Here is a 27495-nt window from a genome sequence, read left to right on the forward strand (position 1 = left end):
GTTAGCTGGTCTCAGTTTTTAGCACTAGGAGATGCTACAATTAACATTAGGACTCCTAGGTAGGATTCCACTCCTGATCGCAGTCCATCACCTTCAATTTGAACTTGTGGAGCAAATTGCCTGTTGTTTAATTTTTTAAAAATTCATTCACGGGATGTGGGCTTCGCTGGCCAGGCCAGCATTTATTGCCCATCCCTAGATGCCCTTGAGAAGATGGTAGTGAGCTGCCTTCTTGAACTGCTGCAGTCCATAAGGTGTAGGTACACCCACAGTGTTGTTAGGGAGGGAGTTCAAGGATGTTGACCCAGCGACAGTGAAGGAACGGTGATATATTTCCAAGTCAGGATGGTGAGTGACTTGGAGGAGAACTTCCAGGTGGTGGTGTTCCCATCTATCTGCTGCCCTTGTCCTTCTAGAAGGTAGTAGTCGTGGGTTTGGAAGGTGCTGTCTAAGGAGCTTTGGTGAATTCCTGCAGTGCATCTTGTAGATGGCACACACTGCTGCTTCTGTGTGTCGGTGGTGGAGGGAGTGAATGTTTGTGGATGTGGTGACAGTCAAGCGGACTGCTTTGTCCTGGATGGTGTCCAGCTTTTTCAGTGTTGTAGGTGCTGTATTCATCCAGGCAAATGGGGAGTACCCCATCACATTCCTAACTTGTGCCTTATAGATGGTGGACAGGCTTTGGGGAGTCAGGAGGTGAGTTACCTGTCGCAGGATTCATAGCCTCTGACCTGCTCTTGTCGTCACAGTATTTATATGGCTAGTCCAGTTCAGTTTCTGGTCAATGGTAACCCCCAGGATGTTGATTTTGGGGGATTCAATGATGGTAATGGCATTGAACATCAAGGGGCGATGGTTGGATTCTCTCTTGTTGGAAATGGTCGTTGCCTGACACTTGTGTGGCGCGAATGTTAACAAAGTAATATTTTAGAGAAAGCATGATTTGAATAGTACCAAGGTTGCTGTTGCAAAATATATTCACACTTTTTGATGCAAACTGAAGATTGCAACGATTAAGTTTGAATTCTCGTAAATGGGTCTTGTTGCCTTTTGGTCACAATGCACAACTGAGTTTTTTTGAGTAGAGCACATGGATTAGGAGATGTTGACATTCAAATACTGTTTCCCTTTTCCCTTTTTAAAAATGCTCTCCCAACGGGTTCTGCTCTCAAATGTGCCAGAGTATTACCAAACAACTTGGCAAGCTCCCTGTTCTGCACTAGATTTGTTCTGTAAATCTCTACTTTGCAGTTTTTGAGAATGCACCAAACTAATTTCCCCCTTTGACTCTTTGTTGTTGTGGGACAGCCTGTTCCCTTGCCACCCACCCACCAGTTTCCTTCATTCAGTGATGTAGGACCTTGATGCAACGGAGACATTAAGCTTCCACATAGCATAGATTTCTAATAATACTTTACAGTGTTAACTCCCTACAGGCTTTGAACCACGAAAGCTTACAGCACAGATAAAAACCAGTCCGCCCATCACATATTTGCAGCCTTTTTTGCTAAATAAAGCCATATGAAACTAATCTCACTGCCTCATGCTTTCTCTATAGCTTTATCCATCAAATATTTATCCACATTTTTCCTTTTTTAAAGAAAAGACCTCTGCCTCAACCACTTCCTGAAACAAAACACTCCCTACGTGCATCAATCCTGCACAGTTTTTTCCGAAAATAAAATTTGCCTCCCTACTCTCTCAAGTGATTTATTTTAAATTTGATGATTTTGAATTGATGATCCCTCATCTCTGACTCTCCAACAATAAAAATGTATTTCTGTATTTTCTCAGTGAAAACTCTTCACAACTTTGGAAGCATCTGTTAAATTTCCTCACAGCTTTCCCTGCTCCGCTGGGACAAACCCCAGTATCTCAAGTGCTTTCTCATAACTATAGCTTTCCATTCTTTGCATCATCCTGGTCAAGCTGCACTGAGTGTTCCCTGTGGTTTCAATGTCCTTTCTATAACAGTACTCTGTCACCTACCTAAAGTTTTGTTTAAGTCCATCATAACTTCAGATTTGGACTCTTGAGAACCAGCTTATAAAGCTGAGCATTCTATTGGCTTTTTTTCTGGCTTTATTTACCAAATAAGTAGGTAATTTTACTTCTGGAGAAGTTGGCTGCACTTTTCTGGCCACATGCTTAGCATTTATAATACCAAAACCATTTATTGGAACTACATTGACCAGAAAGCAAGAGCAAATGCTGCTGAATGGGCATTGTTGGGAAAAATTGCTGTTAAACCGTGAAAAAACAGCAAGAAAAGTGAAAGTGTCTGCCAGTGCAGTTAATACTATTGATGGCTTCACACCATGAATATTTTGTTTGCCAGAGGTGAGATTATACTCCATGACTGCAAGCTTTTACCTAACTCAATTGCAAGGAATATCACCCTCCGAAGCATCAGACAATCTTAATTTTTATTTGTGCTTATTAAGTTTTAACAACAATCATAATTAGTAACAGTGCAAAAGAAAGCTTACAGTCCAGCAGTAATTTAATGCACTTACATTTGGAAGAGAAAGAAAAAGTGGGAGAAAGAAGAAAAAAAAAGAAATAAAAACCATCTCCAATCCCAAAAAAATAAATAAAAAGAAAATTAACAATCATCGGCCAGATTTAGTTTCACATGATATAATACATACAACCCTAATTAGGGTTATTTATATGAAAGTAGAGAGCTGTATCCTAGCCAATAATGCATCTAGCCAATAACGTTGAAAAGGCGAGTGTATCAGTCTGAATTTTTGTAAGAGTGATGCCATTTGGTTCCACTCTAAAGAGTGCTGTAATAGAAAGTTCAGTGTTGCTACTAAAAATATGAGTGATGTAAACATTTTTGTCCAAAATAAAGCCAATTTAGGACACAACCAGTACATATGAATTGGAGAGGCTGGGGCAGTATGGCATTTACCACAGATCGGATCAAAATTTGAATAAATCTTAGATAATTTCACTTTGAATAGACGGATACAATCTAAGATTTTAAATTGTAGTAAGCCATGTCTCGCACTTACAGGTGAGGAATGTACACGATAGTGAATAGACTACCAGTTATCCTCTGATAAGTCAAAATCTTGCTCCCAAATAATTTTTAAGGGAGAAAGCGTAGGGCAGTGTAGTGAAAAAATTAGAGAATATAATTTGGAAATGAACCCCCTAACAAAAGGTTTAGTTCTAATATATTTATTGGTGATTTAGGGAGCAATAAAGGAAACTGAGCAATTTTTTTTTTTTTGCACACAAAATTTGTAAGCAGCGAAAGAAGTGTGTGTAGATCAGATCGTATTTCTGAGACCGAGTGTCGAAAGAAGCAAAAATATTATCGATGTACAAGTTAGCAAGGGTTTTGACGCCTCTCGCATGTCAGACTGAAGGCAGAATCTCCTAATGAAGGCAGAAGTAAATGGCTTGCATTAATAGGGCTGCATAAAGAGAGAGATTGTAGCCCAAAGTGTGTTCTAAATTGGGTATGGATCTTAAGTGACTGTCTAACGATAGGGTTTGAAGAAAAGTGACAGTTTGAGAAAGGAATGGAGGAGCACACCAGAGTAAGCAGGGATGTGGATTGACAGGAGGCTGCCTCCAGTTACGCCCATGCTAAACTAACCGAGTCCGAATGAAGCCAAAAAGAAATATTACGGATATTAGCAGACTAATAATAAAACTGAAAATTTGGCAGTGCCAAATCACCTAAATGATTGGGTCTTTGTAGAAAAACTTGACGAATTCTGGGTGTTTTCTTATTCCAAATAATTGGTCTATTGCAACAAAAAAATGCTTGGAGATAAACAATGGAAGACATTGGTATAGAAATTTTGGAAAAATATTATTCTTTATAGAATTTATACGACCAAGTAAAGAAAGGGGTAAGCTAGACTAATGTGCTAAGTCTTGCTTTGTACATTCCAACAAAGGGTTAAAATTGAGCTTAAAAAGGTCTCCAAGGGATTGAGTAATTAAAATCCCTAAATATTTAAAACTGTTTACTGAGACCTTGAAGGGGAGGGAAGAAAGAAGCTAATTCTTTGCAATAGAGTTAATAGGAAATATTTCACTCTTTTTGCAAATTAATTTTAAAACCTTAAATATGACCAAATTGCTCAAGAGTAGAGAAAATATGTGGGAGAGATGAGGCCAGATCTGAGATGTTAAGAAGTAGGTCATCAGCATTTAGGGAGAGTTTCTGCTCGACTCCACCCTGTGTAACACCCTGTATATCTCCACAGGTTCGCAGTGAAATTGCCAGGGGCTCAATAGCAATAGCGAAAAGTAGTGGGGAAAAAAGGGGACAGTCCTGTCTGGTACCTCGATGGAGGTTAAAGAATTTAGAGTGGATATTATTTATATGTACTGAACTAACTGGGGAGGAATACAATAGTTTTATCCATTTTATAAAAATGGGTCCAAGTCCAAAATTTTGAATAGTGAAGAAAATTTAGTCCCATTCCACTCTATCAAAAGCCTTTTCTGCATTCATAGTTCTAAGAATCTCATGGAGAGGAGTAGCTGAATGTGTAAATAATATTGAAAAGACGCCTTAAGTTAGAGAAGGATTGCCTGCCCTGAATAAAAGCTGCCTGGTCAGGAGAGATAATAAATGGAGGGACACGTTTAAGACAGTGGGCTAAGGCTTTAGCTCGTATCTTGACATCTGCATTTAAACGGGAAATAGGCCAGTGTGAACTGCAATGCAGCGGATCCTTATCTCTCTTCAAAAGAATAGACAAAGATGCCGCATGCAGCATAGGAGGATGCATTTTAGAGAGAAAGCATTCTGAAAACAGAGACAATAATAATGGAGAAAGTTGTGATAAGCATTTTTAAATAAAATTCTATTGGAAATCCATCAGGCCCTGGTGCCTCATTACTTTGCATGGATTTAATGGCCTTTAGTACTTCATCTTGGGAAAGGGGAGTTTCTAATGCATTCATAGAGTAAAACGTTAGAGCTGGGATGTCAATGTTATCAAAAAAAAATTGAAATAAACCAGGATCTGAAAAGGAGTCTGAGGCCTAGAGTGGAATAAAGTTTGAATTGATCATTGATCTCCTGACGATCGGTGGTGGTTTACCCTGCTGGAGTGGTGACTTCAGAAACAGGCCGGTGAGCCAGGAGTCTACCGGTTCTTTCATCATGCTCCGTAAAACATACCGCTTAGCTTTTCTATTTTAGTAGAAAGAAGGTCAAGTTCCGCCTGTAGAGCCAGATGCTGTTTGTATAATATTGGGGTAGGTGCAGTAGCATTCTGCTGGCCCACAAAGAGAATTTGGTCAATCAGTTGGAACAATTTTGAGGTATTGTGTTTAAGTTGGACAGTATATGAAATTATTTGTCCACATAGGCATGCCCTCATACTCTCCAGACAGTAGCAAAGGAAATATCTGGAGTAGTATTAAGTCCTAAAAAAGTATCTATTTGTGAGGAAATGAATGTAGTAAAATCCAGGTCCACTAGAAGAAGAAAATCAAGATGCCATGGTGGATGAGAAACAGATTGGTCATGGGGCTGAATCCCACACCCCACCCACCCCCCCCCCCCTTGTTGGGGGGTTGTGCGGGGGCGAGAGCGAGCACGAACCTGATCGGGTGAGCAGGCCAATTAAGGCCCACACAGCTAGATGCACACCCAGAAGCGCTGTGCACTCCTTGTGGGCAAGGGGGAATTCCCTGCGAAAGAGCGCAACAAATCTCCCTGATGCACTTTAAGTTCTGGAAAATTTAATAACGGTGAAAAAAAAATTTAAGGACATGTCCCCTCATGAGAAACTGTCACATGAGCTGGGACATGTCCATTAATTTTTCCAAAATTTTTTATTTAATTGAAAAACCCATTCATGAAAGCTCATCCCGCCCGTGGATGAGGTTTCGTGAAAATGTGAAGGCCGCCTGGGCTCTTTGCCTGCCCCGCCAACCTTAAGTTTGGGCGGGCAGCAATTCTTAACAACTTTAATTACTTTCTTAATGGCCTTAATAGGCCTTTGACAGATGTCAGGATGCCCGCCTGACGTCACCGCGCATCATTTTACGGTGTCAGTGAGCGGGCCCCACCCCCGCTCGCTGGCGGGAAAATTCTTCCCATAGAATCATATTGCTGAAACTAAGGGGGCATGATCAGGGATCGCAAAACTATTGCATGCGCAAGATTGAACAAACGGGAGCAGCCTCTTGTCAAGGAAAATATAGCCAATACGCGAGTAGATGTGGCGAACAGGAGAGCAAAAGGAGTATTGCCTTGCTGATGGGTATAGAAAACTCCATGAATCTACCAATCTGCAGAAGAAACCTGATGACTGAGGCTGCTTTTGATATTTTGATATTTACAGATTTTTTGGATGAGCGATCTAAATTTGGGTTAAGAACGCAGTTAAAGTCTCCTCCAAGATATGAGTGATAGTTTAATTCATTGAAAATAAGAAGCTGGGTACATATACATTAGCTAGGATCAATGGACAGTTAAAAAGTTTGCCTTGTACTATAACAGCAGCCATTAGGGTCAGCTATAAACTGAGAGTGAACAGAGTTAACGTTTCAGATCATGACCTTTCATCAGAACTTGCGATGAAAGGTCATGACCTGAAACGTTAAAACTGTTTCTCTCTCCACAGAAGCTGCTAGATCTGCTGAATATTTCTAGCATTTTCTGTTTTTATTTAAAACTTTTTAATTTATCCAGGGAGGGAGGATGCACAGAACAACTTTACAATATTTTTGCTGTGGCATATAAACTTGAATCTCACCACTGGCAGCCATACTGTCGTAATAATATTAGTAGAGCTGACAGGTATATATTTTAAGATTGATGTTATAAAATTATGAACCTACAAATGAGTAAGCGTTTGAAAAACATATTTTTGTGAAGAACGTACACCTTTTTCACAAGTCGGAAGTATCTCTTACTGTTAAAATAGATGGAAATCATTGTTCAACACCCACCAAATCACTACCTTAATTCCTTCACAAGAGATTCTTATGGATTTGCAGAACCGGTTTAGATTGAAGTTTGTACCTCGAGACAAGCATTTGCCAGTGATCCTGTATTTATGCATATGTGATGCCTGATTTTTGTCACGAGACGGAAGTGTAAAGAAATCTGAATTTAAGTAGTACTTTGTTTTTGCAGGTATTGGTCGCTCTAGCTTGTGATTTAGAGCTTGATACTCTACCTTGCTGTGCTGAGACACACAAGTGGGCTTGGTTTAGAAGATACTGCATGGCCTTGAGAGTTGCTGTGGCTTTGGATAAGAGAACGTCATTGCCACGGCAGTTTCCTGATGAGGTAATAAATATTAAGAATGCTCAAGAAAACCCAGTCCTTGTCTATTGCTAGTAAACACTCAGCATGTTATTTTCCGAACCTCAGAACTAGATATGAAATTTGGTACAATGTTAATTATCAATGCACTGTTCTCTCTTTGGAACTAAATTGTTGCCTCTGAATCTCAAAAACTCTGCTGATTTTGTATTACACCCTAGATTTCCTCAGGTTAGATTAGATTTCCAACCATCAACAGGGTGGAAAATCTGGCCCTTATTAGTTAGTTTTGATCAAAAATGTGAACATACGAATTAGGAAGAGGAGTAAGCTACTTGGCCCTTCGAGCCTGCTCCACCATTCAGTAAGATCATGGTTGATCTGATTTTAACCTCAACTTCATATTACCCCTGATAACCTTTCATCCCTTGCTTATCAAGAATCTACCTGCCTCTGCATTAAAGATAATCAAGGACTCTGCCTCAACCACCTATTGACGAAGGGAATTCCAAACTCTCTCAACCCTCAGAAAAAAAAAATTTCCTAAATGGGCAACCTCTTATTTTGAAACAGTGATCCCGAGTTCTAGATTCTCCCACAAGAGGAGTCACCCCTTCCACATCCATCCTGTCAACTCCCCTGAGGATCTTGACTGTTTCAATCAAGTCGCCTCACGCTCTTCTTAACTCCAGCAGATACAAGCTTAGCCTGTGCAGCCTTTCCTCAAAAAGCAACCCGCCCATTTTGGGTATTAATCTCGTAAACCTTCTCTGAAGTGCTTCCAATGCATTTACATCTTTCCATAAATAAGGAGACCAATACTGTACAAAGCACTCCACATGTGGTCTCACCAATGCCCTGTATAACTGAAGCATAACGTCCCTACTCTTGTTCATGGGCATTGCCTCACCCAATAGTTTCTCCATATTTGGTCGTTACAATGAGCAGTGTTCAAAGAAAATGGCTGTGGTTATTCTTTTGAACAGGAATTATTACAGATGAAGAAGCCTATTTGACCTATCCAAATTCATCAGTCGAGAAAGACCCTTTGTGGAAATTTATGTATAAATTGTCTTTTTGTATTTTGTGGGTTATACCAAATGGTATAATAATCAATAGTTGATTCCTTCCTTATGGGTCGTATTAGGCTGACATGGGGTTGGATTTAATGCAGCCCATTATGACAGGAAACATGGCGACCAGGCTCACTTAATCCAGCAAGAGGCCGCATGTCAGTCTCCCGTTTAGTTGATTGACACCAATTATCTCTGAGCCCACTGAATTTAGTGATGGCTCAGGGATTAACTGTGAGTGGACATTGCTTTCCTGTGCTTCCAGAAAGCTGCTGGGCAAACCCAGTCAGGTTTGTCTGGGCTTTTCTGGGCAGTGGGGGGGTTTGGAAGTGGTTTCCACTGGGTAGGGGGTGGCTGCTAAAAGCCACTGCCCTTGCCTCTAATCCCCCTGTCCCCAATCCCCCTGCATCCTCTCGCTCCGTGACCCCATTCCAGCCTCACTCACCTGTGGCTTGGGCCCCTTGGAGATCCTAGGCCTCTCCTTGGGTCTATTACAGGTAGCTGCCACTACGGCACTTCCAGCTTTGAGGTCCTAAATCTCAGACAGTCCAACGCTGGCCAGTTAAGTGCCTTACAGGCACTTATTTGTTGGGCCTTCCCCTTGGTAGCGACACAAGTTTCCCACCAGTTCTCCAACCAGTGGGCTGAACCTGCATCAGTTCAACTAATTCTGCTCCTGGAGTCATGATATAAGGATGGAACTTGTTTTTCTCAATTATACAGTAATATTCTTAAAAGTTAGTTAATTCTGTAAGTGAATCACAATTAACAAGTTGTGTTCTGTGATATTTTTAGACTAATGCATCCATTTTTCACAGTGGATTTGTCCATTATTAATTATTGATGAAAGCTTGGGAATGTTCATACTGATGTTGGTATTCCCTTTGTTAATGTACAAAAATGTTTAATAAACTTTACAATCTTTAACTTCTAATATATTTGACCAGTCAAACCTTTGCTTTGCTGGTAAATTAAGTACTTTTAATTTTTTGGTTTCTAGGCTGGTTAGGTTATACATCTGAAGTGCAAAATGCAAAGGGATCAAAACATAATTTCAAATTCCTAAATTTTGTTTTGCATTTGGCACAGGTGGCAAAAAAAATCCGTGAATTGATGATTGATAATGAAAATATGGATGTTCTTCATGAGAGCCACGATGTTTTTAAAAGAGAACAAGATGAACAACTAGTCCAGTGGATAAACAGGTACTGAGGCAGGAGAGTCATTATTTAATTACAAGTAGAGAATATTCAAGTTAGTAATTGTTATCATGACTTTAATTTGCCACTCTGCAGGAATGCCACAAATATTGATGTATTTTTACAAATATTTTTAAAGGAGTATTTTTCTGATTGTTATGTTCCTAAATTCTTTGACATGATTTCAAGAATAGTTGTGAGCAACTTGACCCATGATAGCACTTCTACTGAAATAATTTTTCCTGCTCCATATCGTGAAATCTAATAATGTGAACATAGTTTAGTGCATTTTCCACTGTCTTCCTCCATTTTCTATCTGCTTCATGCCAGAGGAAAGCCAGGCAGTGATCTATTTTCCAAGTTCTACCCAAAGTATTCATTTCCATGATTGAATAGATCATGGTGAATGAGGAAGTAGTTCAGATACCTGAAGAGTTCAGAATTGATAAGGAGATGGTATTGCATAGGCTGCCTGTACTTAAAGTTGACAAGGCGCCTGGACCGGAAGAGATGCATTCAAGGATACTGGGGGGAAGTGAGTGTGGAAATTGTGGAGGCACTGGCCGTGATTTTCCATTCTTCCTTGGACTCTGAGTGGCACCAGAGGGGCTAACTTACCAGTGGCACCAGAAGGCAAATGCACATGGGATACAAGGTAATTTGATAAGGTGGATTTAAAATTGGCTTAGTTGTAGGAGACAGAGGGTGATGACAGAAGGATGCTTTAGTGACTGGAAGCCAGTGTCCAGTGGCGTACCACAGGAATCTGTGCCGGGTCTCTGATTATTCTTCATTTATATAAATGACATAGATGTCGATGTGGGGGCTAGCATTAGTAAGTTTGCGGATGACACAAAGATTGGCAGGGTGGTTAACAGTAAGGTTGAGTGTTTTGGGCTACAGAAAGATATAGACGGGATGGTCAAATGGGCAGATAAGTGGCAGATGGAATTTAACCCTGAAAAGTGTGAGGTGATACACTTTGGAAGGAGTAATTTGACAAGGAAGTATTCAATGAACAGCATGACACTAGGAAGTTCTGAGGAACAATGGAGCCTTGGTGTGTGTGTCTGAAGGCGGAGGGGCATGTTAGTGGGGTAGTGAAAAAGGCATATGTGACGCTTGCCTTTATCAATCGAGGCATAGCTTACAAAAGTAGGGAGGTCATGTTGGAGTTGTATAGAGCCTTGGTGAGGCCACAGCTGGAGCACCGTGTGCAATTCTGGTCGCCACATTATAGGAAGGATATGATTGCACTGGAGGGGGTGGGGAGGAGATTCACCAGGACGTTGCCTGGGATGAAACATTTAAGTTATGAAGCGAGGTTGGATAGACTTGGGTTGTTTTCGTTGGAGCAGAGAAGACTGAGGGGCGACCTGATCGAGGTGTACAAGATTATGAGGGGCATGGACAGGGTGGATAGGGAGCAGCTGTTCCCCTTAGTTGAAGGGTCAGTCATGAGGGGACACAAGTTCAAGGTGAGGGCAGGAGGTTTTTTGGGGGGTGGGGGGTGTGGAATGTGAGGAAAAACCTTTTTACCCAGAGGGTGGTGATGGTCTGGAAGGACTCGCTGCCTGGGAGGGTGGTGGAGGCGGGTTGCCTCACATCCTTTAAAAAAGTACCTGGATGAGCACTTGGCATGTCATAACATTCAAGGCTATGGGCCAAGTGCTGGTAAATGGGATTAGGTAAGTAGATAGGTCAGGTGTTTCTCACATGTCGATGCAGACTCGGTGGGCCGAAGGGCCTCTTCTGCACTGTGATTTCTATAACTGGAGAATTACAAATGTTACACCCTTGTTTTAAAAAAAGGATATAATCCCAATTACAGGCCAGTCAGTTTACCCTGGTGGTGGGGAAGCTTCTAGAAGCAATGTTTTGAGACTAAACTAATAGTCACTTGGGCAAATGCAGGTTAATTAAGGAAAGCTAGCACAGATTTGTTAAGGGCAAATCAAGTTTAGCTAACTTGTTGGAGTTTTTTTGATGAGATAACAGAGGGGGGTTGATGAGGGTAATGCAGTTGATATGGTGTACACAGACTTCCAAAAGGCATTTGGTAAAATGCCCCATAACAGACTTCTGGGCACAGTTATAGTTCATGGAATTAAAAAGGGACATGTGAAATTGACTACGTGACAGGAAACAGCGAGTAGTAGTTAATGGATGGTTTTCTGACAGGAGGAAGGTTCATAGTGGAGTTTCCCAGGGGTCAGTTTTGGGACCTTTGCTTTTCCTGATGCATATTAATGATCGAGAGCTCTGGGTACAGAGCATAATTTCAAAATTTGCAGATGATATGAAACTTGGAGGCATGGTAAACTGTGAGTAGGATGGTGTAGAACTTCAAAAGGACATAGACAAGTTGGTGGAATAGGTAGACGAGTGGCAGATAAATCACTTCATGCCTCTCTGCATTGAGTTTTATTTTATATTGCGTTTTCACATTCTTCCTACCAAAATGAAAGGTACAACTCTCAAGGGGATATAGGAGTAGAGGGACAAAGGTGTATATGTGCATTAATCATTGAAGGTGGTAGGACAAGTTGAGAGAGTGGGTAATAAAGCATATAGCATCCTAAACTTTATTAATTGGGACATAGGGTGCCAGAGCAGGGAGGTTGAACTTGGACAATACACTATTTCGGCCTCAGCTGGAGTATTGCATCCAGTTATGGGCGCCACACTTTAGGAGAGATGTGAAGGCATTAGAGTGAGTGTAGAAAAGATTCATGAGGATGGCCGCAGGGATGAGAAATTTCAGTTAATTAAAAAGTTAGAAGTTGGGACTTGTTTTCCCTGGAGAAGAGAAGGTTGAGAGGAAATTTGATGGAGGTATTCAAAATCATGAGCTGTCTGGACAGAGTAGATGGTGGAAAAAATGTTCCCATGGTTGGAAGGATCAAGAACACGAGGGCACAAATTTCAGGTAAATAGCAAAAGAAGCAATGGCAACATGAGGAAAAACTTTTTCATGCAGCAAATGGTTAGGATCTGGAATGCACTGCCTGAGAATATGGTGGAGGCAGGTTCATGAGACATTCAAGAGTTGTTATTTGAAAGGGAAGAACGCGCAGGGCTTTGGGAGAAGGCGGGATAGTGGCACTAGGTAAATTGCTTCTATGGAGAAGCGGCACAGAAACACCGTCCAAATGGCCTAATTCTGGGCTGTAACCGTTCTGTGATTCCATGTAGGCACTAAGAGCTGTATAAGATGGAGAGCTGGGGTGACATTTTCTGTATTGTGCAGTAGAGAATCAGTTGATCTCCCTATAATGGCATCGATGAGATCACCAAATCACTGTGCAACAGATCATTAGCAGAAGCCTCGCACCCACAATGTCTTGACACCAAGTGTGAAGAATTCAAATTATATTGACTGACTTTCTAAGATATTTATGAACTGAGTGATAGTTGGGGGAAAAATATTCAGTTCTTAATTATCTTTGTTCTTTGACCGAGAGCAAAGCAAAACACTTGAAGTACCTATACATCTTCCATCAAGTTTATTTTCCTTTGACAGGCGGTCTGATGATTGGACTCTCTCTGCTGGTGGAAGTGGAACTATTTATGGCTGGGGACACAACCATAGAGGTCAGCTGGGGGGTATAGAAGGTGCGAAAGTTAAAGTTCCAACACCATGTGAGGCATTAGCAACCTTAAGGCCTGTGCAGCTGATCGGTGGAGAACAGACATTGTTTGCAGTAACAGCAGATGGAAAGGTGAATTTTCAAATGTCCTTTGTTAATACTCTGTTAATGTTAGTTTTTTTTGAAGCATACATATGCTATAACTAATTTTTTGAAGTATCAAAAGGCTACAATGGGACTTAGAAAATATTATTTTCACTTGATTTGTAACAAAATCAGTCTGTTTAAACTATTTTGCAGCATCTTCAATATTTGATTAGTGATGAATCAGAAGGAATATGGTTGTATGGCAATAAAGGTACATTGCAAGAATAATTCTGATTCTTACTTTATTACATTAGTTGTATGCCACTGGATACGGAGCTGGTGGGAGACTGGGGATCGGAGGGACAGAGTCTGTATCTACCCCTACTTTGCTGGAATCCATTCAGCATGTTTTTGTAAAGAAGGTGGCAGTGAATTCGGGAGGCAAGCACTGCCTTGCCTTGTCATCTGAAGGAGAAGTTTACTCTTGGGGAGAGGCAGAAGATGGCAAGCTGGGGCATGGCAATAGAAGGTAAGAGAGAACATTCTGGGGGATGGTATTTGTTTGTGTTACGCCGCTTCTTATTTCAAGCTTTAATGGTGTAGAGGCATTAGAGAGAGTGCAGGAAAGATTTACAAGGATATTATCAAAAATGCAAGGGTAAACATAATCAGGAAATGCTGGATCTCGTTTCTCTTGAAAAAAGAAGTCCCGAGGGGTGACTTGACAGAGGCCTCTAAAATTAGGAAAGATTTTGATTGAATGGATACAGAAAGAATGTTTCCCCCTGTGGGGGAGAGCATAACTAGAGACCATCAATATGAAATAGTCATCAAAAAATCCAATAGGGAATTCAGAAGAAACTTCTTTATCCAAAGTTTGGTGAGAATGTGGAACTCACTGCTACAGGGGTGGGTGAAGAGAATAGTATAGATGCATTTAAGAGGAAGCTAGATGAGCATATGATGGAGAAGGGAATAGATAGTTACGATGGTAGATTTACATGAAGAAAAATGGCAGCAGACTTGAGTAGAGCATAAACACCATCAATGACTGATTGGGCCAAATGGCTGTTTCTGTGCTGTATGTCCTATGGAATATTGACAAAGGAAACAGCACAGGTCACGACCCGCAGCATTGCCTACCCCATTGAATCGACACCATTTTGCGTAGTGCCACTAGAATTAGCACTACAGGATATAATTTCTCCCCCTCTTTTTTTAGGTGTCAACACAGTTTTCTATCCAAATGCATTGCTTTAAAGAAGTAACAGTGAGGGTGAAGGAGGGCAGTACGGTTGATATGTATGTGAGCTTTAAAAAATTGTTTGATAAGGCATCACATATTGTATTTGTTAGGAAAATGGAAGCCCATGCGATTAAAAAGCCATCTGCCACAGCTGTTTTCTATCCCTTAACCAATTTTGAATCCATGTTACTGTGGGCAGAATTTTTCCGTCGACGAGCTGGGGGCGGGGCCCACTCACCGATGCAGGATGACGTCGGGGATTCCCCCTGATGTCATCCTGCCCCATTTAAATATTCAGGAAGGCGGGGGCACAGCGCGATCAGCTGTCCGCCCGCCGACCTGTCAATGGCCAATTGAGGCCTTTGACAGGGTAGTTAAATCAATTAAAGGCCTTGCCCTCCAACCTTAAGGCTAGTGGGCAGGCCAGGAGCCCTGGCGGGCTTCTGAAAAAACATGAAACCTCATCCACTGGCGGGATGAGGTTTCATGTTGGTTTTAAAAAAACTTTTAATAAAGTTTCTGTGATACTTATTAACATGCCCCATCTCGTGTGACATGGTCACATAAGGGGGACATGTTAATAATATTTTTATTTTTTTACTTTTAAAGTTTCAAACCCTGTCAGCGCTCTCCCTGAGGCAGCATTTTGTCTCAGGGAGATGTGCACTCTTTCACGCGCTTCCGTGAAAGAGCGCACCCTGACAGTTGGGGAATCCACACCCCTCCTCCTCCGCGCCCCCCCCTCCCCCCCGCCCGCACAGGAAGTGCATAGCACTTAATTGGCCCGCCCACTTAAAATGGCGGCGGGGCCCATTTCGGTGGCGACGATCGGATGCCTGCCCATCACCAAGCTGGTGAGGCCCATCAAGGGCAAAATCCTGCCCTGTGTCTGCCCACCTCACCAGTCTGTCTCTTTCCTCTTGAAGTCTATGACTATCTTCATAACTGTTTACAACATTTTGCAAGTTTGATGTCATCTACAAGTTTTGAAATTGTGCCCTGTAGCCCCCCCCAAGTCCCAAATTATGGATATATGTTAAGCTTTTTTTAGACTGGAGGGAGATATACAGTGGAGTTCCCAAAGATTCAGTTGTTTGATATACATTAATGACTTGGGCTTGTGGGTGCAGGGGCACAATTTCAAAGTTTGTTAATGACACAAAACTTAGAAGTATAGTAAATGGTTATGAAGATAACTAATTTTACACAGAAAAGTGAGAGGTGATAAATCTTCCTAAGAAGTATGAAGAGAGACAATACTTGCTAAATCATATCATTTTAGTGTTAATGTAAGAAGAGAAAGACCTGGTAGTGTTTGTGCACAAATCTTTGAATGTGGCAAGACCGATTAACAAGGCAGTCAATAAAGCATACGGGATCCGGGACTTTATAGACTGAGGCATCGAGTACACAAACCAAGAAGTTATTCTAAAGTTATTTAAAACGCAACTTCAGCCTCAGAATTGGGCACAATGCTCTAGCCGAGCACCGCACCGTCGGAAGGATGCGTGGAGGTTTTGGAGAGGGTACAGTAGAGATTTACTAGAATGGTTCCAGGATTGAAGGATTACCATTATGAGACATGACTGGAGGAACCGGGGTTGTTCTCCCTAGAGCAGAGAAAGCTAAGAGATTTGTCAGAAAAATTGTTTGAAACCACGAAGAGTTTAGGTTCAATAAATAATAAAAAAGACTGTTTCCAATCACTAAAGGTTGATAAACTGATGCCACAGATTTAAGCTGATTGGCAAATGAACCAGAGGCAACATAAGGAAAGGCCTTTTTGCACAATGAGTGATTAGGATTTTAAATGCATTGCATAATAGAGTAGTGGATAAAGATTCAATAATATCCTTCAAAAAGGAATTGAAGGAATACTTGAAGGAGAAAAAGTTGCAGGGATATGGGAAAAGAACCAGGAAGTGGGACTAGCTAGATTGTTCTTCGAAAGAGTCAACGCAGACTTGTTGGGCCAAATAGCCTCCTTTTGTGATGTACTGTTCTATTTTGCTATTGAGGGAGCTGGAAAACACTTGCCTCCATCTCTCCACCCCTCCACCTCCCCACCCCAAAACACACAAGTTGCCGTGTCAAACCTAAGTACCAAATAACTTGGTCTAGGGTGGGAGAAAACCACACATCTCAGTAATACATAAAATAATTGTTTTGTGTCGTCATTACTCAATGTTGTTGCCTTAGAATTATCATCTAACTCGAGCACTGCGACTGAAACAGGTGCATTACCTAGTGCCCATTTCCTGGAGGTTGTTTTCTCTAAAATAGGATCATGCTTTTTTTATTACAGTAAAGCCCCACCTTTTGCGACTTCCTTGTTCGCGTATTCACTTACCCATGCTAAAGCCTTTGTACACTGCATCGTCCATCTCGTGAGCAATGTTCACTTATCTGCATTTCTTTTCCCCTCTCTCCTGTTTCCCCGAGGAGACAGCAGCCATGGCGGAATAGAGACCTCGACATGTTTCAACAGGGAGATGGTGTCCTAGTCTCTGGAAGCGGATTCCTCCATTAGTCCTGGCTATGGACATTTAATTTTCCTTTTTTTAAGCACCTTTCTGACTGAGTGAGAAGTGGTGCCTGGGATGGTTGCAGCTGAAATGCAGCCCGAATGGAGAGATTAACCTGGAAATGCCCAAATCTCTCAGTCCTGAGCTGCAATAATGGCTCTGTTCAATTTTGAAATGTTCACTGATTTTGTCTGCTAGTTTTGAGGTGATTTTTTTCTTAAACGAGGATTGTCTCTTTTTAAAACTTTCAATATATGTGTTGTATTGCTCAGAGGCTCTCCGCATCTGTTGTATACAGGTACCTCACTTTGCTGTACAGTAACTGCACAAACCAATGCTGCCCTCACATTGCTGGAACCTATCTAATTTGCTCCCATTGAAAAGCATATTCATCATTCGTGATTTTGCCCTTTTGTGAGATTTCGCAGGAACATAACCCCCATGAACGGTGGGACTTTACTGTATTTCAAGTACTTTATTTTCCACTTCTCTTCCCTTCTAAGCTAGGTATAGGCCATAAGACATAGGAGCAGAAATTAGGCCATTCGGCCCATCGAGTCTGCTCCGCCATTCAATCATAACTGATAGGTTTCTCAACTCCATTCTCCCGCCTTCTCTCCATAACCTTTGATCCCCTTACCAATCAAGAACCTATCTATCTCGGTCTTAAATACACTCAATGACCTGGCCTCCGCAGCCTTCTGTGGCCATTTGGTGAATACTGGGGAAGTGTTAGAAGGATTAACAGGTAGTTTATCAAGCTGTTTGAATCACGTCTTGGGCACTCCTTCCATGGCCAGCAAAGTCTGGAGTGGGACTTGAACCCAGAACTTGGCTCAGAGGCAGGAACCATCTGAGCCAAAAGACCTCAAGTTAGTCAGGTGAGGCAATCTATTTAGGACACTCTTCACTATAGCCACTGTGTGTGATGCTGCATGATTGGCTGATAAGAGTTAAAATTCTGGTTGGGTGAGCTGGTTCATGTTGGTGGTACTTACTTAACAACAACATGTAACCTCTTGTTTCCATGATGTGCTTCATCACATATTCCAGCTGATTAGTTCCAGTTTTGACTGATGGGCGACACAAGCTTTCAAATTTTTGACCTTTGTGCTGGAAGAAATGTTACTAAGTGACCATTTTAATATTCTGATTTCAAATAACTTTTCTAGAAACTCAGTGGAGAAGATGTGTATTTCATTTGATTTTTACCTTTTGGCTCTTTTCAGTCCCTGCGACCGTCCTCGTGTCATTGAATCACTGCGTGGCATTGAGGTAATTGATGTTGCTGCTGGAGGAGCACATAGTGCTTGCATTACTGCAGCAGGAGAGCTTTACACTTGGGGTAAAGGCAGATATGGAAGACTGGGACATGGGGACAGTGAAGATCAGCTGAAACCAAAGTTGGTGAGTACGACTGAAGTATTGATTAAAACAGTGATGATGATGGAAACAAATTCTTGTTCCTGGTTTGTTCTCTGGTTTATTGAGCTAAAGATTGAAACACTTTATATCGATGCTGGAATTTTCTGGCCCCGTCGGCGTCAGGCGTCATAGCAGACAGGAGGGGGGAACGATATGGCAAAAAGGCCAAAAATTGGTGTTTACACCATCGTGAAACTGGTTTGCAATCGTCTGCTCCACCCGTAAATGGCAGGACCCGTTTCCCGCCACTGCACGTCGGGAGCTTAATTCCAATACTTTAGCGTCTCATATAAGCCCCGCTCGCCAGAATCATACCCCCATGCTGGATCATGCAGGTACAATCACGCCAACGTGTTTCACAACTGTACATAAGCGACATGCACCTGGCAAGCTGCACTTCACGCGGGCTTCGAGGTTTGTTTGCCTACCTTACTTGCACTTGTGGCCATCAGCACCAGGCTTCGCAGGCAGCACCACATCGCTTTTGTTGGAGAGCTCACGGGCAGGGCTCTGCTTACAAGACCAGCCATAAGGCAGGGGTGGTTTTTCAATGGCTGCAGGCCTAGGGCTTGCTTGGGAAAGGGGAAGAAGTGGCCTCGGATAAGGGAAGAGGCTACAGCGCAAAGGCTGTCCTGGGGAAGTGGGATAGCCTAGGGTGTGTGTGGGTGCACATTTTATCTGTACAAGTGGTCTCAAGATGATGAGGGCTGAGGAGGCAGTCTCCAGAGGAGATGAGGCCAGATGGAGATGTGAGGGTATGTGTGAGAGAATGAGCTGGCAGTGAATGAGATGCCAGTGAATGGGTGATAGCCTTGTGAATGTGTGAATTTAAAATGATGGGATGGCCACTTTATCCTGGTGGCATGGATGAGATCATTCATCCGTTTTTGGCACTGGATGGTCAACTTGTGTGCAGCATTGGCACTGACCGCCTCTGCCTCCACCTCCCAAGCTGGAGTGGTGAGACTGATGGGCCTCCTGCAGCCAGAGCGAGGATAGAGAACATCGCGGCATGCCTCCACAGCATCCAGAGAGCATCCCAGAGATGTGTCACTGAATCGGGGAGGTGCATTCTTTTGGGGCCATGTCTTCACCGGAGCAGTCCTGGGCTGCGAGCATTGAGAAGTGTGCGTGGGGCTACAGTTTAAATATGGCATCCTGCATGAGGAAGAGTCGAGGTAACGGTGTAGTGGGCAAATCAGAGGCCACCCACCAGGGAAACGGCATGTTTCACGTGGCTGCATAATTAATGAGGCAGGAAAGGGACGATATGAAAACCTGCCATTGTGGCTGGTGGGTAAAATGACTTTTTTCCTGCCTGTTACTGTACTTTTGCAAATCTGGGACAATTCCACTCTATATGTTTACCCTGTTCTACAAAGGCAGCATTCTGGATTTGAACCTTAATCTTTGCTTTCATTTCATCTGAACTTCCTGGCCTTCTGTGTCACACGTCTGTGATTTTTCTTTCCCCAACACTTTGTTTTTATTCCCTTTCTAGCTGCTTTCACAACTTTATTCATTTCACATTTCAATTTCTTTGTCTTGAAAGTGTGTAAAATCCCAAATGATGATTTTTCATTTAAAGACAAGGTGACAGCCTTTACTTCATTGCCAAAGGAGACGAAAAGAAAGATGATCTCAATATTAGAAGGAAAATTGAAGCCTTTGTGAATTAACCGAACTCTATAGTTTTAACTATACTCTCCACTTGCCTGGATGATTGCAGCTCCAACAACACTCAAGAAGTTTGACACCTTCCAGGACAAAGCAGCCTGCTTGATTGGCACTCCATGCACAAACATTCATTCCCCCACCACTGACACACAGTCGTAGCAGCAGTGTGTACCATCTACAAGATGCACTGCAGGACTTCACCAAGGCTCCTTAGACAGCACCTTCCAAACCCACGACTGCTACCACCTAGAAGGACAAGGGCACTCCACCACCTCAAAATTCCCCTCCAAGTTACTCACCATCCTGACTTGGAAATATATTGCCATTCCTTTACTGCTGCTGGGTCAAAATCCTGGAACTCCCTTCCTAACAGCAATGTGGATGTACCTACACAACGGACTGCAGCGTTTCAAGAAGGCAGCTCACCACCATCTTCTCAAGGGCAGTTAGGGATAGGCAATAAATGCTGGCCTAGCAAGTGATGTCCACATCTCATGAATGAATAAAAAAAAATGTTCAGAGCCTGAATTTTTAACAGCTTTAAGCCTAGCATCTGCCAGCAAGATCAGAAAAGGGCTGCCCTGTGACCTTAGATGAGATACAGGCTGACCATCTGGTCAGAAAGCTAAGCAGCACAGTTGATCTGTTGTATCAGGCACAGCTACATGAACATACCAAATGAAAATTAACTATGGAGGCCAAGGTTTAGCAAATAGATTGCAAGGGTTTGGTCATCTCCTTTAAAAAGACATCCAGGTAGCATCTAATATCTGCACAGTAATGATATTGGCTGTCAGACACTTAAACCTTCACTTTTTGTCCGATAGACTTGTATTAGGAACATACCAGTGATAGCTTTACTGTCCAAATTGTACCAAGGTGCATTTTAAAAGGTGTACACACATTATCTAGCAGGCCAGCAACTTAACCATTTTCACAATTGACCAAAGCAGCAACATGGGAGAACAATGCCATTTTACAAATTATTTGACTTTTCTACAGTACAGTATTGCAACCATCTTCAGCAAGAAGTGCCAAGTGGATGATCCATCTCGGTTTCCTCCTGAGGTTCGCAGCATCACAGTCTTCAGCCAATTCAATTCGCTCCACGTGTTATTAAGAAACAGCAGAAGGCATTGAATGCTTCAAAGGCTATGGGGTTTGACAATATCCCGGCAATAGTACTGAAGACTTGTGCTCCAGAACTAGCTGCGCTCCTAGCCAAGCTGTTTCAGTACAGCTACAACACTGGCACCTGCCCTGTGATGTGGAAAACTGCCCAGGTATATCCTGTCCACAAAAAGTACGAAAAATCCAATCTGGCCAATTACTGCCCCTTCAGTTTATTCTTGATCATCGGCAAAGTGATGGAAGGGGTCATCGACAGTGCTATCAAGCAACAGTTACTCAGCAATAAGCAGCTCACTGATGCTCAGTTTGGGTTCTGCCAGGACCACTCAGCTCCTGATCTCATTACAGCCTTCGTGCAAACATGGACAAAACAGCTGAACTCGTGAGGTGAGAGTGACTGTCCTTGCAGCCAAATGCTGCCTTGATTTTGTGTGTTAGCAAAACTGAAGTCAATGGGAATTGGGGAAAATCCCCTGTTGGTTGGAGTCATACCTCACAAAGGAAGATGATTGTGGCTTTTGGTAGTCAATCATCTCAGTCCCAGGGCATCGGTGCAGGAGTTCCGATGACTGATGATTGCACAATGTTCAGCACCATTTCCGATGACTCAGATACTGAAACAGTCCGTGCCCACATACAGCAAAGTTCAGATTTGGGCCGATATGTGACAAGTAACATTACTGCCTAATGCTAGGCAATGACCATCTCTGACAAGAACACAGGAACAGGAGTAGGCCATTCACATGGTCAAGTCTGCTCTGCCTTTCAACTAGATCATGGCTGATCACTTACCTGTTATGATGTGGCAGATGATGTAAGCCAGGGAGACCAAATTCATAAGGGAAATTTGGTTGTGCTATCACAATGGTTTTGCAATTTGTATTTATTATGAGAAGACGTGTGCACTGAATTCAGAAGTAATAAGTCCACCAAGACCTTTAGAGATTTAAAAAAATTAAATTAATATTTATTAACAAAATAAAAGATTTCAAGCACATACATAAGACTACAATTACTACTGTAATAATTCCAAATAACTTGACCCCCAGTTACACCCCCTTTAAGGCAACCGTACAAAGTAGATTTTATATTTAAAACAGAACCAGCAAGTTAACACAATACCCACTTGACAGTGGAATGCCAAATGTTTTTTTCCCCAACTTCAGTTTCGTTACATAACAGACTCATGCACACTAGGCTGGAAGCTTCATTAAGGCTATTTCACACACGCCTATTAGATATTACGTGGCCTTCTTTCCACATAGCCTTTCATTCTCCTTTATATATACATTTCTCTCTTTTTAATATATAAGTTCTATTGTTCCTTATGCCTTTGAAACTGCATCTTCCTCATAATATAAAAACTTTCATGTTGCCAATATATTGTCAGTAGCCTTTGGGAAAAATAAATACACTCCTTAGCCCTGCTTATCTGGCTAATTGTAAACCAAATAATCCCTTTCTTTATCTAAAAATGCAAATTCCCCATATACCTGACATGCTAAACCAGCATCCATGCTTACTCACTAGAAGGTCAAACATTTAACTTCTTTTGATGATTCCAAGCTTGCAGCCTATTTGACTTCTAAGTGTACTTAAATCACACAGACAGACCCAACTATACTTACCCCCCCCCCATAAACCTACTTCACAATAAACCAGAAAAATGTTATGAAAATTATTATAGTTTCATCACATACCTCAATGCTACTTTCCCACATCTACCTTAATGCCACTTCCCCGCACTATCTCCATATCCCTTGATGTCATTAGTCTCCTGAAAACTATCAATTTCTGTCTTGAACATGCTCAATAATTGAGCTTCCACAGCCCTCTGGGGTAGAGAATTCCAAAGGTTCACCACCCCCTGGGTGAAGAAGTTCCTCCTCATTTCAGTCTTAAATGGCCTATCCCTTATCCTGAGATTATATCAGCTCATTTTAGGCTCACCAGCCAGGGGAAACAGTTTATCTACATCCACCCTGTCACACCCTGAGAACTAACCATCTCCCCATGGCATTCAATGGCATTACCATTGCTGAATCCCCCACTGACAATGCCCTGGGATTACCATTGATCAGAAATTAAACTGGATCAGCCATATAAATACTGTGGCTACAAGAGCAGGTCAGAGGCTGGGAATTCTGTTGACAAGAATCTCAACTCCTGATTCCCCAAAGCCTGACCACCATCTACAAGGCACAAGTAAAGAGTGTGATGGAATTCTCTCTATTTGCCTGGATGAATGCAGCTGCAACAGCACTCGAGACACTCAGCACCATCCAGGAAAAAGCAGCCTGCTTGTTAGACACTACCTTTAAAAATCTCCCTCCACCACATCGACCTCCACCATCGACTAACAGTGGCAGCAGTGTGTACCATCTACAAGATGCACTGCTCCTTCTGCCGCACCTTCCAATCCTGCAACATCTACCACCTGGGAGGATGAAAGCAGCAGATGTATGGGGACACCACCACCTGAAAATTCCCCTCCAAGCCACACACGTCCTGACTTGGAACTATATTGCCATTCCTTCACTGGGCCACAATGTTGGAACTCCCTTCCTAACAGTACTGTGGGTGTACTTACACCACATGGACTGCAGCAGTTCAAGAAGGCAGCTCATCAATGCCTTCTCAAGGGCAATTAGGGATGGGCAGTAAATGCTGGCCTAGCCAGTGACACCCACATCCTGTGAATGAATTAAAAAAATAAGTCCAGGGTTGTTAATTTCACCCATGTTGTCATTTGGTATTCTATGCACAATGCTATGTTGTATATGAGCCAAGAAATGTTAATATCTTAGAACACAGTTGTGAGATGGTGGCATAGTGGTAATGTCACTGGACTAGTAATCTAGAGGCCCAGGCTAATGCTCTAGGGACACAGGTTCAAATCCCGCCACAGCAGCTAGTGGAATTTAAATTCAATTAATTAATAAATCTGGAAATGAAAACTAGTTTTTGTAATAGTGATCATTAAGCTAAAAGCGACTGTGCTAAAAACCTGTTTGGTTCACTAATGTCCTTGAGGAAAGGAAATCTTCCTTTCTTACCCAGTCAGGTCTTATGTATGACTCCAGTTTCTCGTCTGCATCCCTCCACCATCACCCCCCTCCCGCCCATAACCCTCGACCCCCTTGTCTATAAAAAAAAATCTATCTAACTCAGCCTTGCATAAATTCAATGACCCAGCCTTCACTGCTTTCTGAGGAAGAGCTCTGTGGTACTCCATTAGTTCCAGCTTGCCAACCCAAAATTACCCCGTTATTCCTGCTCTCTGCTTCCTATTAACCAACCACTCCTTTATCCATGCTAATATGTTACTCCCTACACCATGAGGTCTCATTTTGTGTAGTAACCTTTGATGTAATACCTTTATCAAATTCTTTTTGGAAACACAAGTACACCACATCTACAGGTTCCCCTTGATACCCTTTGCTAGTTACTTCCTCGGTAAATCTAAATTTGTCAAACGTGATTTCCCTTTCACAAAACTATGTTGACTCTGCCTGATCTCTATGATTTTCTGAGTATCCTGCTGTAACCGCCTTAATGATGGATTCTAGAAATTTCCCTTTGACAGATGTTAAGCTAACTGGCCTATAGTTTCCTGCTTTCTGTCTGTCTCCTTTCTTGAATAAAAGTTTTAGATTTGACATTTCCCAATCTGCTGGGACCCTTCCAGAATCTAAGGAATTTTAGAAGATAACAACCAATGCGTCTACCACCTATGCAGCCACTTCTTTTAAGTCCCTAGGATGCAGGCCATCTCTTTCTGGCGACTTGAGTCTTTAAGTCTGATACTTTTCCCATTACCTTTTCTTTAGTGATGGTCATTGTTTTAAATTCCTCCCTGTCTTTCACTTCTTGATTGTCAAGTATCTTTGGAAAGTTTTCTAAGACCTCTACAGTGAAGACGGACAATAAATATTTGTTCAACACTTCTTCTATTTCTTTGTTTTCCATTACTAATTCTCCTAACTCATGCTCTAGAGGTCCAACACTTGCTTTGGTTACTCTTTTCTTATTTAAATACTTGTAGAAAGTCTTCCTTTTTAGCTTTCTCTTATATGCTACGTTCCCCCTCTAATTTTTTAGTCATTCTTTGCTAGTTCTTAAAATCTGTCCAATCTTCTGACCTACCACTAATATTCACTGATTTGTAAAGTATTTCTTTCAATTTGATGCTATCCTTGACTTCCTTATTTAGCACCCTTCTCAAAGAGTCTTTCTTTCTCACTGAGCTAAATCTTTGCTGAGAGTTATTAAATACCCCCTTAAAAGTCTGCCACTGCATCTCTACTGCCCTACATTTCAACCTAGTTTCCCAGTTCACTTTAGCCAGCTCTGTCTTCAAGCCCTTATAATTGCCTTTATTTAGATTTAAAACACTAGTTTTAGACCCACATTTCTCACCTTCAATGTTACCCTTGATTGAAAGGGGAAGAAGGTAAAAGTGGTCTTTATAAGACCAAAGCAGCCCACTGCTTTTGGAGTTCATTTCTTTTTTTTTTGATTAGCTAGCTGTGTTTCAGGCATGCAGAAACCCATCACCCTGCTTGAGTGTGCGAATTAAAATTCTTGGAAATCGGCACCCATTGGTCATGTTTTTATTTGTCCAGTATAGAGTGTATATAGTGGCAAAGGATTAGGGACCCCTCAGGAGTACTGCTTAAAGTTAACCAGCTAAAACTATGCAGTTTATTTGTACAAAAGAAAATTCCTGCAGATGTTGGAAACCTGAAATCAAATGAGAAAGTGCTAGAAATACTCTTTCGGGGCATCATGACCTGAAATATTAACTCTGGCTGGAATTTCCTGGTCCCTCCCACTGTTGGGGTCTTCCAGTTTTGCTGAAGTCAATGGACCTTTGAATGGCTTGCTGCATCCGCCACAGCGGGACCCGCTGCACTGGGGCCAGAAAATTCAAGTGTCTGTTTTGCCCCACAGGCGCTGTCTGACCCGCTGAGTATTTCCAGCATTTTCTGTTTTTATCTCAGCTTATCTGTACATTGCACTGAGTTTCCATTGTCAGATGTTATCTTTCCAACATTGAGTTCAGCAATTTCAGATGATAACCTGTGCTCCCATTTTTTTGCACAACACTGCTGTTGCCTTTTAGAATTCTTTTACACCCATCTTTCATTTCATTACTTGTCCCATTACCCTAACCCCTTTTGCCTTGCATACTCGTTTGTTGTTTAATCACTTCTGTCTTCCATTCATAACTCAGACATTTCCTTGTAATCTTTTTCCTCCCCTCCCCTTTGTTTCCCTGCCTCTGTACCTCCTCAAATCTAACATCTTCCAATTCTTACAAAAGGTCATTGCCCGGAAATGTTAACTCTATTTTTGTTTCCATAGGTATGCTGCCTGACTTGTTAATTATTTCCATATGTTTTGCTTTTGTTTCAGATATCCAGCATCTGCTGTGTTTTGTTTTTGTTAGGTTAAATGGGTTGTTTATATAACATTAGAAAAAAACATAGAAAGATTTACAACACAGAAGGGACCATTTGGCCCATCACATCCATGCTGGCTGAGAAAGAGTTATCCAATCTAATCCCACCTACTTTGACTCAAAAATATGCATTGACCTCAAGGTCAGAAGAACCTCTACTGAAAATGATTTTACCTTTACATTCCTCACTTTGATAATCCAAAATGAAAACACATACTTGCTTGTGGGGCTGAATGATATTTCGGTTGTCAGATGCACCAGGCAGACTTCTTTTCTGTGTGCTGTTGATCAGATGGCTCAAGAAGAAGGACCTGCCTTTTTTGTTGCTCTGAGTACTACAACCATAATCAGTGGTGTCCAATTGAATAAATTTCATTCTGGTCTCTGTTGAGGATGGTGCTGCGCACAGTTGTTATCCGACTGAATTTGAAATTGTGTTTGTTTTTCAGGTGGAAGCACTGCAGGGTTACAGGGTCATAGATGTTGCATGTGGAAGTGGAGATGCACAGACTCTTTGTCTGACCGATGATGACATTGTCTGGTCCTGGGGAGATGGAGATTATGGAAAACTTGGAAGGGGAGGCAGTGATGGCTGTAAAGTTCCAATGAAGGTACAGAGAGTTTATAAACTGAAGTTTTATCCACAATTCAGATATTATCACAGGGGAGGAACTCATTGCGCACAGACTAAACTTTGATTCACAGAGAGAAGAAAACGGCAGAGTATCATCATTGAAGGTCAATGGGAGTTGGGGGGCGGTGGGGTGGGGGGTGGCTAGGTGGTTCCAATCGCTCCTTACCCACTGGTTTTTGTATG

The 27495-nt window shown here is 42.0% G+C and overlaps 1 protein-coding gene across 8 annotated transcripts in view; it reads left to right on the forward strand.

Annotated features, from left to right (window-relative positions):
• Positions 1-27495, forward strand: part of herc2 (HECT and RLD domain containing E3 ubiquitin protein ligase 2) — a 255191-nt gene that overhangs the window by 203952 nt on the left and 23744 nt on the right. For all 8 annotated transcript variants that reach the window (XM_041199292.1, XM_041199293.1, XM_041199297.1 and 5 more), the window contains 6 exons: positions 7130-7285; positions 9424-9539; positions 13057-13255; positions 13525-13739; positions 18211-18388; positions 27128-27289. In XM_041199292.1, coding sequence (XP_041055226.1) covers positions 7130-7285; positions 9424-9539; positions 13057-13255; positions 13525-13739; positions 18211-18388; positions 27128-27289 — 1026 coding nt within the window. The remainder of the gene's footprint in view (positions 1-7129; positions 7286-9423; positions 9540-13056; positions 13256-13524; positions 13740-18210; positions 18389-27127; positions 27290-27495) is intronic.

The sequence above is a fragment of the Carcharodon carcharias genome, chromosome 11, assembly GCF_017639515.1.
Source record: "Carcharodon carcharias isolate sCarCar2 chromosome 11, sCarCar2.pri, whole genome shotgun sequence".
In the NCBI taxonomy this organism is placed as follows: Eukaryota; Metazoa; Chordata; class Chondrichthyes; order Lamniformes; family Lamnidae; genus Carcharodon; species Carcharodon carcharias.